The 14,122-nt window shown below is 44.1% G+C and overlaps 1 protein-coding gene across 6 annotated transcripts in view; it reads right to left on the bottom strand.

The window, feature by feature from the left end:
- Positions 1–5,507: 5,507 nt before the first annotated feature.
- Positions 5,508–14,122, bottom strand: part of TAGAP (T cell activation RhoGTPase activating protein) — an 11,790-nt gene continuing 3,175 nt past the window's right edge. For all 6 annotated transcript variants that reach the window (XM_023728699.1, XM_023728681.1, XM_023728695.1 and 3 more), the window contains 6 exons: positions 13,152–13,318; positions 12,153–12,314; positions 11,445–11,554; positions 9,410–9,605; positions 8,373–8,487; positions 5,508–7,535 (listed from right to left, as the gene is read on the bottom strand). In XM_023728699.1, coding sequence (XP_023584467.1) covers positions 6,271–7,535; positions 8,373–8,487; positions 9,410–9,605; positions 11,445–11,554; positions 12,153–12,314; positions 13,152–13,318 — 2,015 coding nt within the window. In that variant the 3' untranslated portion in view covers positions 5,508–6,270. The remainder of the gene's footprint in view (positions 7,536–8,372; positions 8,488–9,409; positions 9,606–11,444; positions 11,555–12,152; positions 12,315–13,151; positions 13,319–14,122) is intronic.

The following is a 14,122-nucleotide window of genomic DNA, read 5'->3' as shown; positions in this document are numbered from 1 at the left end:
CGGTAGAACTGTGCGCCATAGGGTTTTCAATGGCTGACTTTTCAGAAGTAGATTGCCAGGCTTTTTTTCCAAGGTGCCTCTGGGCGGACTTGAATCGCCAACCTTTTAGTTAGCAGCTGAGCGTGTTAACCATTTGCACCCCCCAGGGGCTCCACTCAAAGAAGGGACAATGCAATAGAAAACTAGAAAGTGTGAACATCATTTGCAGGGCCAAGTGCAAAATGAAAATGTGAGGCCTCTTATTCAAAAAGTATTAAGGAGTTAAGACGCAACAGCAGAACATTGAACTCTGTGTGGGCCCTTCTCAGTGCAGGCCCTGGGGTGATTGTGCAGCTGGCTCGCCCCTGAGGGGGAAGGACCCTGGGACCCCAGGGTGTCATGGAACCTCTTCCCCCACCCTGGCCTGCTGTGTGTTCTTCTTTTACTAGAGAACTCAACCCCCTTTCTTGTTTAAACCTGTCGTTTGAGTTTTCAGATACGTGCATCCTGTAACTGACACACTGTTACTATCATCCTCATATAGAGGGGCAACCTGGTGCTCCTGGGGTTAGTACCTCGTCCGTGGTGACACATCTGGGGTGTGAACTCGGCTCCTGTGAATTCGAGGCACGCACTCTTTCCGTGTCGACATGTTGAATTTCTCTGCCTGCAGAGATGTTATCGTTCTGTGTTTCTGTTTTCTGGCACAATTTCTGCATTCTGCATGCTTGCTTTCTCACAGCGTCCCCTCTGGGTAGCTCTTCATCCCATTGGTGCTTCCTCACTAACATTTAACTTGTACTCGAGACACCTGCGGAGCTCTGAGTCGCAGACAAAATGCAGAGTCTTGGCCGCATATCGGAAATACTGCTAAAAGGTGATTTGCTTCCCTCTCTAGCAAAATGTTTATACTTCTAATTCCTCAGCATTCTCCCCTTACAGATGAAGAGTTGAGATCTTACCTAACTCAATTAAAAAAAACAAACAAACAACGAACTCAAACTATGAGATCCCTTATGATGTGGGTCTCCATGTGTTTGGCCCATCAGGAGGACGACATGTACAGGGTGATCCTTCCCGGGAGGTCACAGCCGGAAAATTCATCTATAAATTCACTCTTTTACAAATGCGTTAGGATCAACAGCTAGTGTTTACAGCTCTTCGGAAATTCTCATCTGGGGCTCATGGGAAGCACTGTGGCCATAAGCTATTATTCGTTTTGTTAGTGCTACAAACCAGAGTTGCCACTTCGGTTGCTAAGGGACCCCAGCTAGTGAAGCCATTGTATTTGTTGTGTTTAAGCTTTCTGGCGATTGCAGTTTTGCTTAGCTCTAGAAAAAGCATCCAACCTTGGTTAACTAAAGCCAAGATTTCTAGACCAAGTTCTCATTTCTTTTAGCCCTGGTAGTGCTTGGGGGAACGATTCCCTGGGTGGTGCAAATGGTTAAGCGCTGGACTACTAACCGAAAGGCTGGTGGTTCAAACCCACCAAGAGGTGCCTTGGAAGAAAATCCTGGCAATCTGCTTCCAAAAGATGACGGCCTGGAAAACCCTGTGGAGCAGTTCTGCTCTGCACATACAGAGTCGCCACGAGTCAGAACTCAACGGCAGCTACCAACAACTACAGCAACAAGCGCTCGTGAGGGGGCAGTGTCTCATGGCAGATAATCACGTGGACTGTGGGAGACGTTGGCAATGCCATGTGTCAACCCCTCCTTCCCTTCCTTTATAGGAGAGAAAATTTCCCACCTTCCAAGAGGAAGACATTTCCATCTGCTTCGTCAGATTCCAGGACGGTGATGGCTGGATGTTCACCAATGGGCTCGCTGACTTGTTTGAGGTCCTGCCTTCAGATTCTTTTTCCCTGTCTCTGGGTTTGTAAGAGGGCCAGGCCTCCCAAGGTTCCGCCCAGGCCTAGTAATATAGGGTGCTGGGTGGGGGTCAGGGCTTACTGGCTCCGAGGCTGGAATGAGGCCTGGGTTTAGGCTGAAGTCCCTACTTAGACCTTGGCTTCCCACCTGGTTTTACCATACACCTTGCACTGGGGTGTGAGGCACATTTGTGATTGTCCATCTGTCGTCATGCAGCCCCTTAGGAAACTGTCAGAGGACAAGACTCTGGTGTGCCTGTTCCTTGACTAAAGTCTCATTCTAATACCATCCAAACCTCACTGTAGCCTTCGCCCTCTGTTTATGGTGAAGTATTAAACATGGTTGGAATAAACAAGGAATTTTTAAGAAAACAAAAATCCTCAAAACTGGACCAATAAGCAACATCACGATAAATGGAGAAAAGATTGAAGTTGTCAAGGATTTCATTTTACTTGAATCCACAATCAACACCTATGGAACCAGCAGTGGGGAAATCCAATGATGCATTGCACTGGGCAAATATGCTGCAAAGGACCTCTTTAAAGTGTTGAAAAGCAAAGATGTCACCTTGAAGACTAAGGTGTACCTGACCCAAGCCATGGTGTTTTCAATTGCCTCATGCCTGCGAAAGCTGGACGATGAGTAAGAAAGATGGAAGAAGAATTGACGCCTTTGAACTGTGGTGTTGGCGAAGAATATGGAATACACCATGGACTGCCAAAAGAACGAACAAATCTGTCTTGGAAGAAGTACAGCCAGAATGCTCCTTAGAAGGAAGGATGGCGAGACTACACCTCACATACTCTGGACATGTTATCAGGAGGGATCAGTCCTTGGAGAAGGATATCATACTTGGTAAAGTAGAGGGTCAGTGAAAAAGAGGAAGACCCTTGACGAGATGGATGGACACACTGGGTGCAACAATAGGCTCAAGCATTACAATGATTGTGAGGATGGCGCAGGACCCGGAAGTGTTTCGTTCTGTTGTACACAGAGTCACTATGAGTTGGAACCGACTCGACAGCACCTAATAACAACAACAACAATTTTGCAAAATATGGAAATCAGGTTGGGAAATCCTATTTTTTTGAAGGCCATTGTGGGTACGAGTGAGACTACCACACTGTGAAAAGTTCACCATGCCTTTTTCCACTTTTAAAAACAGTAACAATAATGACATTTGTTTGATGGCAAGAAGCTCATAAATGTTGGTCAGCAAATGGTACACCTTGTAAGTGACAGGTAGAGGATGTTCAGTCCCTTCCTTACTTTTTAAAAATAAGGAAATTGGAGTAAGGTTTCGTGACTTGATCAGGGTCACATGGAGGTCAGGTTAGTAGTGAAGTGGGAATAGACTTGTGGCTTCCTGGCTGTGGTCTGGAATCTCTGGGTGGCACAACGGATTAGGTGCTCAGCCACCAACTGAAAGATTGACAGTTTGAGACCACCCAGAGGTGCCTTGGAAGAAAGGCGTGGCAATCTACTTCCAAAACATCAGCATTAAAAACCCTGTGGAACTCAGTTCTACTCTGTAAACACATGGGGTCGCCATGAGTTGGAGTTGACTCGACGGGAAAGGATTTGGTTTGAATTTGAGTTTAGCTATCGCAGTACAATGAATCACTTTTATGTGGCCTTTCTTGCCATCCACATGATTGGGTGAGACTGTGAAAATAGAGTAATTGTGGCCCACCAAGGGGATTGGTCAATTTTGCCATCCCTCTAGGATTAAAAGAGAGCCAATTCCAGAGCAGGAGAGGATCTCACCACCACCAAAGGAGAACCAGGAGCGGAGCACATCCTTTGGAGCTGGGGGATTCCTGTGCTCAGACCCTCCTTGAACCAGGAGAAAGAGAGAGAGAGCTGTTAACACTGAAGACTGCAAGAGGTGGTGGTAGAGAAATGACAGCAAAAGAGACTGGCAGGAAAGACCAGCAGGAGACGGCCGCAGTAGGCTTCGCAGCCCATAGAGAGAGAAAGCTGACTGCCTTCGGGCAGGAGACTTGCTGGTGGAATAGGGTACCTTCAACCACTTGGTGGAGCTAGGATTGCCAACCCACAGAGTTAGAGCTGAGCGCCTTTGGCCCAGGCTTACTGGTGAAGTGGGGTGCCTCTTGGCACTTATCAGCAGAGCTAAAAGAGCTTTGTAACACTTGCCCAAGCAGGGCAGAGGCTGAGGGGCCAGAGAGAGGTGTACTTGTAGGCACGGCTAAGAAGAGGCTAATCTGATGGAAGAACTGTATCCTGAGTGTTCCTTGACCTGAACTGTAACCTATTACTTCCCTAATAAACCCCATAATTGTGAGTATTGTCTGTGAGTTCTGTGTGGCCATTGCAAAGAATTATCAAACCCAGCAGAGAAATAATGAGTGCCGTGGGAGGAATGGTCGGTGTCAGAGTTGGTAAAGATGGCGGAGAGATGAGGCATGTCTGACCTCCGCCTCATAGGAATCAGCCCTGGCCTGCTGGTCTTGATTCTTCTTCCTGCTCGTGAAGTTAGAGGAGTCAGATGCCACCCCCCCTCCCCATGCCATTCTTACAGTTACGGTCTTAGTGGTATACTGATGAGAATTCTCTGATTCTCAGTAAGAAGTTGCTAAGAATATGGTGGAAGATTTATTTTTTTACAACCCTGAAATATTCAGCACAGGGCCTGGCACAAGACGGATGCTAAAAATTCCCGTTGCTATTACCATTAGTATCCAGCTCTGGAAAGGGTTTGTTCTTAAATTAGTGGTCGGGGGCGGGGGGGGGGGAGGATCCGCCCCTTTTGATTTTAATATTATTTAAAAAAACCCAAAACCCATTGCCGTGGAGTCCATTCTGACTCACAGCGACCCCATAGGACAGAGTAGAACTGCCCCATAGGGTTTCCAAGGAGCGCCTGGTGGATTTGAACTGCTGACCTTTTGGTTAGCAGCTGTAGCTCTTAACCACTACGCCACCAGGATTTTCTTAATATTATTAGTGCTTAATAAAGTATTTTTAATTTGAGATTATTAGACCTAATCATGCTGCAATGAGCAATTTGATTTACAACACTATTAACTTTGTACAACATTATTAATAAGTGACCCCTGGAAAGAATAGGTCTTTACCATTGGGTAACTGGCCAGCATAAAAATATTTTTATAACAAATCAATAGCATATACATAATTTTATGAAAAAAGTTGATAAGGCAAATCGAAGTCTCTAAGATACTGAATATCTCAATCATTGAACATTGAAGTTCTAATGTAAATATATAAAGTAATTTACATTTTACCATCAAGTTTCCTAATAATCAAGTGAACTGAGGCATCATAAAAATGAGATAATACATATGAAACTACTGAAAAGTTGAATTCAGTAAAAATTCTAATGTATTTATTTACTATATTACCCTGTATTTGCATACTAAATTTTCCTGGCCTCTGAGTGATTGCTTGCTGAAAAATGGCTTAAAGTCGGTATTTGTTTTAAATGGTTTTGCAGATTTCTGGAAAACAGGGATTGTCTCCCAAATCTCAACATTCCCAATTTTACTGGATTCCTGGAACAATGAACACAGATTCCATAAATGCTTGTGAAATGAAGAAACGTGCAAACGATGTTCTTGGTGGATTTCTGTTAACGGAGAGGATGGCCCCGTGTCAATAAAGAGTTAACGTTTGTACTTTCAAACAAGGAAGGCTATTTATTGTAGTGAAATTACATCGAAGTTTTACAGGACCCCCAATGCATATATAATGTTTACCTTCACACTATTGGGTAAGACATCATTCAATGACAAAGAAATTCAAAGTGCTATAAATGGGTTAATAGTAATGCAATGCATTTTCATTAATCTACCCAAATTTAATTTTGAGGATTAAAAGACATATTTGATTATTTTTCATAATTTTAATTATAGCCTTTTCTTTTACTCGCATTTGTGATGCCTTTGAGAACTTCAGTGCTGTCTGTTTCTTTCTTGTACTGTGGTGGTTAGTTATCAGGAAGCTGCTTAGTAGAGTCAACTTCTATCAGAGATTTAAACATTTTTCCCTGAATGGAGTTTGTGGAAAACGTGAAAATTGGCAGTGACATTTGAGGCAACATAAAGAGAAGAAAAGGTTATTTTTAAACACTAAACAAAAGAAAGTGCCCCAGGAGGCAAAGAACTGCAGTGCAGTTTACCTCAAGTATATACACGTTTATGTCCACATAAACACATTGTGGAGAATACATTTTATACACTTGTTACATATTGCACAAATTCAGGCACACACAGACTCAACCTGGGTGCCGTTGTGTGGTTATCCTCTCTGAGGAAGGTTCCACACAACTTTTCTGAAGGAGCTTATTCTTGACTTTTTTCAAAACAATCTAAAAGCAGTTCTTTACAGTCACATATTTACAGGAATACCATAAGCTCTGTCATGCTCATGGCCCGCCTTCCTAAATGTAGGATTCTCTAGCATATTGGAGTTGATCAGCCTCAAAGACTGGCTGACTACACCGCCTTACTAAATAGTCCTGCTTGTTCTTTTGTATGGATTCAGACACAGTTCTCAGCCGGTAAAGGGCAGATCTCCCTGGTACAGTCACTTCCTCTTTAGTCTCCACAGAAGCACACACAGTCCTGCTCTGTTTCCAACCCCCAGTCACAGGAGAAAGTCTGTGCCCACTTGGTGACTCTTTACTGCATGTGTTTGAGTCCCCTCCATGGTGAGAAGGTAGGAGAGGTGGTCGTATGGCGTCTTGACTGAGCATTCTTGCCCTCATACTTCGGACTGTTTGGCCTCTGTAGGCAGCGAGTTCAAATGCCTGGCACTGAACAGCCTCTTCATAAGATGGTGGGCTTCCAGGAATTCTCTGATCCACTTGTTGAAACACGTCATCAACTGAGAAGGCATAGGCTCTTGAGCTGAAGTCCAGAGCTGTTTGGCTGTGGGTTTCAGACCAGCTTTCCTGGATGATGCGGCCAGCAAGCTGGCTTTCTTTCTTAAAACTCTTCTTCACTTGGTCTCTGGGAAAGCCTTTGTACTTCCCAGACCCACAGCTGGTGGTTTTGGTCTGCCCTCTTTTGTGAGGGGCAAAGGAGAATGATGTGGAGTGCTTTTTTATTTCTCTGTTGGGCTTACCTCTGTCAGTCTTTGTGGTGAAGGACTGGTGTCTGGTGAAGAAATTTCTTTTGGGACTGGAAGGAGAAACAATGGGGGAGCTGTCGGAGGAGACATCCAGGGAGCCGCTGGAGAAGGCCTTAAGTAACAGTCCCCGTGGCCCCTGAGTCACGCTCTTTGCCCTCAGGTCCAGTGATCTTTTGGGTTTGCCTTCTACTGCAGGGAAAACCTCCTCTGGAAATGGGTCTCCAGTGTCCTCACTTTCAAAACTAGAGCCCACCAGGGGCATGGTGAAGTTATCCTCACTCTTGGTAAGCTTTTGGCTCGTTATCCGGTTCTCAAGGTACTCTTGTGAGGACGACATGTTGGGTTCTGAATACCTCCTGTCTGGTTGATCGATTGAGCCTTTCAGCCTGGCGACAGTGCTGATAATGGGCTTCAGGCCTGACTCACACGGGTACTGTGGCTCCCTGTTGTCCACGCTGGCGGCCATCGTGGCGGGCCCTGGGGGCTGCCTGCTCTGGGAGCTGATGACACTGTGGGCATCGACATCAGGGTCTGTGCTGTCGTAGGCCGAGTCATTCAGCAGGGTCGACACGTCTAGGGGACATTAAGGAACAGTTGAACTTTTTGTTCAGGTTCTTTTAGAAATAAACTTTAGCACAATTGACCCTACTCATACTAATGATGGAACTAGACAGTTTGGTGGAAATACTTTGGGGCTTGGAATGATAAGACGTTTACCACACTGAAGTGGATTTCTTTCCAAATCAACTATTTCAAGATGGAGAAGAGAAGTACGAAAAGGGAACATGAGAGAGAGAGAGAATAAGAAAAGGGGGAAAAGAGCATTTTACCGAAAATGTATTGATCTTAAATTGTACAGTTGATCCTTGGATGGCTTTTTTTTAGACCCATGTTCCATTACATGGAAACAAAATTTTTTACTCCAACCCTATAGTTAAACGTTATTTAGTAAGTTTAGCAGTTGTTCAAGGCGCCCTAGTGGTGCAGTGGTTAAGCACCCAGCTGTTAACCGAAAGGTTGGCGGTTTGAATCCACCAGTTGCTCCGAGGGAGAAAACACCTGGCAATCTGCTCCTGTAAAGATTACAGCCTTGGAAACCCTATGGGCAGTTCTACTCTGCCCTATAGGGTCGCTGTGAGTCGGAATCAACTCAAAGGCAAAGGGTTTTTTTTTTTTTGAGCAGTTAGACACAATTTAGAAAAGGAAGAGAAAAAGTCCAGTGTAAAGTTAAAGGAGGAAGGAGGCATTGCAGGGAAATCCCGAGCAAGATTTTCATATTTAAGGACTGCCTTGTGGAGCTGAATAGAGCTGATTTGTGAAGGCAATTTCTGGTTCAAATACCAGGGCTATTTTACGTAACTGGCAGGAACTTTCTATGAAGGTCATAATCATAGATGGCACATCCTGTACCTGAACTGTCTGTGTGCTCCAAGGAGTCGTCGGAAGCAGTGCTGGAAGGCGCCGGTGTGTTTTCCCCAAAGACCTCAAGGCAGTTATCGATGAGGAATTCCACCAGAGTCTTAACCTGGGAGACAAAGCAAGCGCCGTCAGCCTGAAGCCATAGTTCTGTTTTTTGGAGGGCGGTGAAGAATGGGACTAGAGAGGGGGTCAGCTATTCAGGAAGTGCCAAAAAGAGACTTGGAGACTTTCATGTGTTTGAAAGGTACAGAAGTTTGCTAATAAATATATATATTATTGCAGTTTTTGAGACATGCATTTTTTTGTCTAAGAATTTTTTGAAGTCTTTTCTTTTAAACTTACTAAAGTTTTCATTTAGGGAAATATTTCTGAAGGTTATCGTTGTACTGATAGTGCTTTTCTATCCTGGGAGATAGAGTGATGTAAAAATCTATAGCCCTTGTCTTATTTTCAGAGGTGACAGAGGACATGGGCTTAGGTTTATTCAGTCTCATCAAATGCGTGTATGTATGATAAGGGGGGGGGGCATTGGTGGCCCAGTGGTGGAATTCTCATCTTCCATGTGGGAGACTTGGAGTCGATTTCTGACCAATACACCTCATGTGAAGCCATGACCCATCTGTCAGTGGAAGCTTGTGTGTTGCTATGATGCTGAGCAGGTTTCAGTAGAGCTTCTAGACTAAGACAGACTAGGAAGAAAGGCCTGGCGATCTACTTCGGAAAATCAGCCAGTGAAAACCCTATGCATCACAGCAGTCTGATCCGCAACCAATCATGGGGATGGTGCCGGATCAGGTGGCATTTCATTCCATTGCTCATGGGGTGGCCGTGAGCCTGGGGCTAACCCCACTGCAGCTAACAACCCCAGCACGCTAGAGTGGGACTCTGACAAAGGCATTCTGCACTTGGGTATTTCCCTGTGGTTCTGATCCAGTCGGAGAAGCTCAGAAGCATTTCATTGCTTGGCTTATGCAAACAGATGGTGAGATCCTGAATTGAGAGCTTCTCGTAAATAAACTAGAACAAACCTTATTGTTCAAGTCTTTCCGGGCTTCAAATGACAGGTTTTGGTCATTCTCTAGGGTCAGCATGTTGGGTCCGATGCAGATGGCAAGATTGCTGGAGTCCATCTTGTTGGTGTCGGAGTTCTTGCTGATCAGGTAGAGCACGGAGACCAAGTGCTTGAGCAGCACGAGATTGGGCCGGGGGAGTTTATCTGCCACCCTGGAGTAAAGGGAAGAAAATGGGTTTTAGTCGAGGCTAGTGGTCTTATGCAGTTTTAGTTCAGGCAGTTGAAAGTTTCTGCCTAAACCAGACTTCCTTTAAAATGAGGAAGGTGCTTTTTCACAAGGGACATTGTGAAACAGTCATTCAGATGCTTCCAGTGGCAACTGACACAAAACGAAACTAGTTAACCACAAGCTTGTGAAGCCCAGAGAGATGGGTCTTTATAATTACAACACCAACAACACAGCCCTTTGTTATTACATAGATCTTGAGTTATGAAGCAGAACCGGCATTAAGTCCTATGGTATGTCCTTAAAACTTGAAAATCATTTTGTTGAGTAATCATTCAGTCAGGTAGGATGTCTTTCTGTCGTCTAACACTGCAAGACTGATTTTCTTGGACTGCAATCATTTGCGTTTTTTTGAACTGTGACCACCAAACGAAGATGACATATTTTTATACAATTCTGGCACATTTTTATGGATAATAAATCAGTTTATAAGGACATGTTCATAAATCTGGCCAAGGCAATATTTGAATGGTCACTTTGTAATTAACAATAATAAATTTGACTTTTTAACCCTCACTTTTAAAAAAAATGAAATGGTGACTAATACATAGATCATTTTCGCTTCTTACAAGAAGTTATTGTTATAAAAGAACTTTTATGTTTTTAAGTAGAAATTTATTGTGACAATCTTACAATTTTCATTTTGGGATAGATACTCCAATGTCTTCAATTCTCTAAATATTTCATTGAAAATATTTAGGCATGTGGGGCAATCATAGTATATAGATAGGCTTTCATAGTGTTATGGATTGGATTGTGTGCCCCCCAAACTATGTGTTGGAATCCTAACCCCTATACCTGTGGATGGGATCCCATTTGGAAGCAGGGTTTTCTTTGTTGTGTTAATTAGATCACACCCAAGTAAGGTGGGTTCTAAATCTAATCACTTTTAAGTTATAAAAAGAGCAGATTAGACACAGAGACACACACACAGGGGGAAGACAGATGCCATATGAGGATCATCAAGCTAAGGAAACAAGGAATGCCTGGGACTGCCAACAAGGAAGGAATTGACTTTTAGCTTCCAGATCTGTGAGACAATAAATTTCTGTTCTTTAAAGACGTGTATGTGTGTATTTGTGTTACACAGACTAGGAAACTAAGACGCATAGGAATTGGCAAAAGAGCTGATATTCTGAAGTCGAATATTTAGGGTTCTCTCAACACCAAGAAGTCGTACGTTCCATTTACAGATGTAATTGTTTTTACTGTCACTGGGATTTGTTTTTATATAATTTTCACTTTGGTCCATTACGAGACTATGAAATGTGCTATGGAATTTCGTGAAAAACAAAATAAACAAAAAAAACAAAACCTAAACAAAATCTTCTCTAGACACAGCTACTAGGCTTTACGGAGTGTTTCTTGGGAGAATTGATGCCTTGCGTGACACCAGTCTACATGGGTCGAGGATGCCTCCAAATGCCTACACTTTGCTGGTTAACCCATTTCCATGATTTTATCTATGATTTTATCTTCTTGAGCTACTTATATTTCTAGACTTCCAAACGTCTTGGGATTTATGAGTTCTGAAGTTCACTTTTCGTTTTTGGAGTTGTACTTCCTTCTGTTTGGCTAAAAGCACTTATTTTAAACTTCTGGGTACCTCCTGGCTTTTATTCTGGGATTGGATGAGCAATTCCACTCGGATTCTCTGAGTGTCACAGTTTCGATGAGGCACAGATCATGAAACGCTTCTACAGGTAGAGAATCAGAAGGTGGCAGCGGCGGCCACGCCTCCTGGCGTCCCTTCCAGATGACTTACTGTTTGAGGGCGTCGATTCTGTCCTCCTCACTCTGCCTATCTAGGGCGCCCATCCACTCCTCAAACAGGTCGCTGGACAGCAGCTTCAGGGGGATACTCCGCAGGAAGTCCTGGGGGAGGAAGCGGTACTGCTTGGCCTCTTTGTAGGACAAAAAGCGCTGGCGTCTTCGTCTTCCCTTGCATTTGTCCCACCCCAGGGAACTCAGTGTTCATCCTGTCACAGCCTGCACCCCTTCATTCCTGCACCCGTTCATCTGGGAAACCTCTCTCAGCACCTGTCTCTCAGCACCTTCCTAACCACAGGCGCAGAGGCGGCACCGTCCCCAGTGGGTGAACCCTGAGGGGCCGCGGGGTTTAGCAGCATGGCCTCGGCCACGGGACAATCGAACTGCCTTTTCCCATCAAATTTTTGGGGGAACTTATTGCATCATTTTCTGTTGGAATCTTGGATCATAGAACTAGAAACGTCATTTATTATAAACAAATTATATTTATATGTATATATAAAATTTATTGTAAACGACATATAAGTATATATGCATATATAAGTTATCATAAATAAATAAATAAATGGCTTAACTAAAAAACTTAAACTCCAGGATGAGTTTACTTTGACTTCTGGGGAGAGAAGTGCACTTCTTATTTCCTGAGAATGAACGTGTCTGAGCCCACTGACAAGCTGTTTTGACAGGCATGCCGTGAACTTACCTTAAAAACCACAGCCAGTAGGTGCACGGGGCGGCTTTCCAGGTCCACCATGCCTCCTGAGTTGAGCTCTTCCTTAAGCTCTTTGCGGGCTTTCTCATTGGCAGCTTTCCGGAATATTCCTTCAGTTGAAGGGCCTTTCATGCATAGAATAGTAAGGATATCCTATAGGAAATAGATATAGGGTCAGGAAATGGTTATCCTTGGTTTGAAGACATACACTTAGCTGCTACTAATACATCTATGGAGCCCTGGTGGTGTAGTGGTTAAGAGGTTGGCTGCTAACCAAAAGGTCAGTAGTTCAAATCCACCAGCTGCTCCTTGGAAACCCTATCGGGCGGTTCTACTTCGTCCTCTAGGGTCGCTATGAGTCGGAATTGACTCGATGGCACCTAACAACAACACATCTATGTTTAGGTTGGAGAAAGTGAATTAAAATAATGTGCATGAACAGTACCCATCTTTACCTGTCATAAAGGATCCTGGCCATAAATGTGACTTCTCAGTTATACTAAGGTAGTCCCAGCAAGAAACTATTCATGCCAATTTTTCCTTTTGTCAGATTGCTATCAACTGTCTCTCAACCTGCCGTTTTTCTAAGAGGAGGAAAACTGTGAAGGCTCTCATCTTGTCCATTCTAAAATTCTCATTCTTTAGGCCTCTCTCCTTTCAAGTCATTCCATATAAACGTGGACTTTCTAATAATTTAGTTTCTCAGAAGCTATGTATTTTCAGCATTCTTAACTCCATGAAGCCAGAAAAGTTGGAGAGCAATGGAGGGACCATCATCCTGAGCTCAGTGGCAAATACAACTAATTTTTAGGCCATAAAAGCCATATATTCTCCCAACATGCACTCATACATGGAAACACCCTTTCCAAAATTGGAAAAAACCAACGATCAACCCCAACAAGTTTAGTATGGGAGTTACATGAAGCTTTTTCAAGAATTTTCACATCCGACAGAAAACTGAAGTTGGTTTCTGAGTAAACGCCCACCTACCTGAATGGGTCTGGGGAGTGTATCATCCTCGCCACAGATGGCCGACAAGGGCTGGTCAAACAGTGATGCTTTCATTTCTGGCTCCAAAGCCCCAGAAAAATCTGATGAAGAGGAAAGCCTTCTCATGAGAAAAGGCCAGGGTAACACCTTCTTTCTCTTCTTGATTTCTACAGCCAAGGAAACAAGGCACAGAAAGAAATGAGATGAAGATATTAATAAGGAATGATCCTTATTTATGGTAAGAAAATGGATATTGTCAGCCACATAATGTCATCTATAGCATGCTGTGCAGGAGAAAAACAATTGAAAAATTGAGAAAGCAAAGGGCGTGGAACTTACTCTAGAAAAACCAAATTGAAAAACAACCGCCTTGTTACCAGGACAACCGGCCTCTAAACACCAACACCAAGGTTCCTCAAACCCTCCACCTTTCCTGTTTTTGCCCTTCCTCCGCTGTTTGCTACAGAAAAAGAGCCAAATCTAGCTGTGCCGGTTGCAAACAACTGGCTTCACGTACTGGCCTTTATAACTATAGTGGATATTTTTGATGTGAAATTTTAATTTCCGTCTTCAACCAATGAAAAAAAGGGAGCCTGTCAGCAAGACAGGAAGTGACTCGCTCACGTTGAAGGCACTTAGCAGCCGTGAACCTTCTGTAGCAACGCTAGCACTAACCAGCCACTGGAGCGAGCCCTACATCATTCCCTCTGCAGTCAGCTCTGCCAGCCTTCCCAGATCGCTGCCTTAGGCCAGGGCGAGCGCTAGCTCATGGCGACCCCGTGTGTCAGAGTAGAACTTGTCCATAGGGTTTTCGAGGCTGTGACCTTTCAGAAGCAGATGACTCGGCCTGTCCTCCAAGGAGCCTCTGGGTGGGTGTGAACCGCCAACCTTTTAGCTAGTAGTCGAGCACTTAACCATTTGTGCCACCCACGGTCACCACGCGTCAGAATCAACTCGACAGCCACTAACAA

Source organism: Trichechus manatus, unplaced genomic scaffold (genome assembly GCF_000243295.1).
Source record: "Trichechus manatus latirostris isolate Lorelei unplaced genomic scaffold, TriManLat1.0 scaffold00002, whole genome shotgun sequence".
Taxonomy (NCBI): Eukaryota; Metazoa; Chordata; class Mammalia; order Sirenia; family Trichechidae; genus Trichechus; species Trichechus manatus.
The sequence above is the reverse complement of the archived record's forward strand: the minus strand, read 5'-3'. Positions and strand labels throughout refer to the sequence as shown.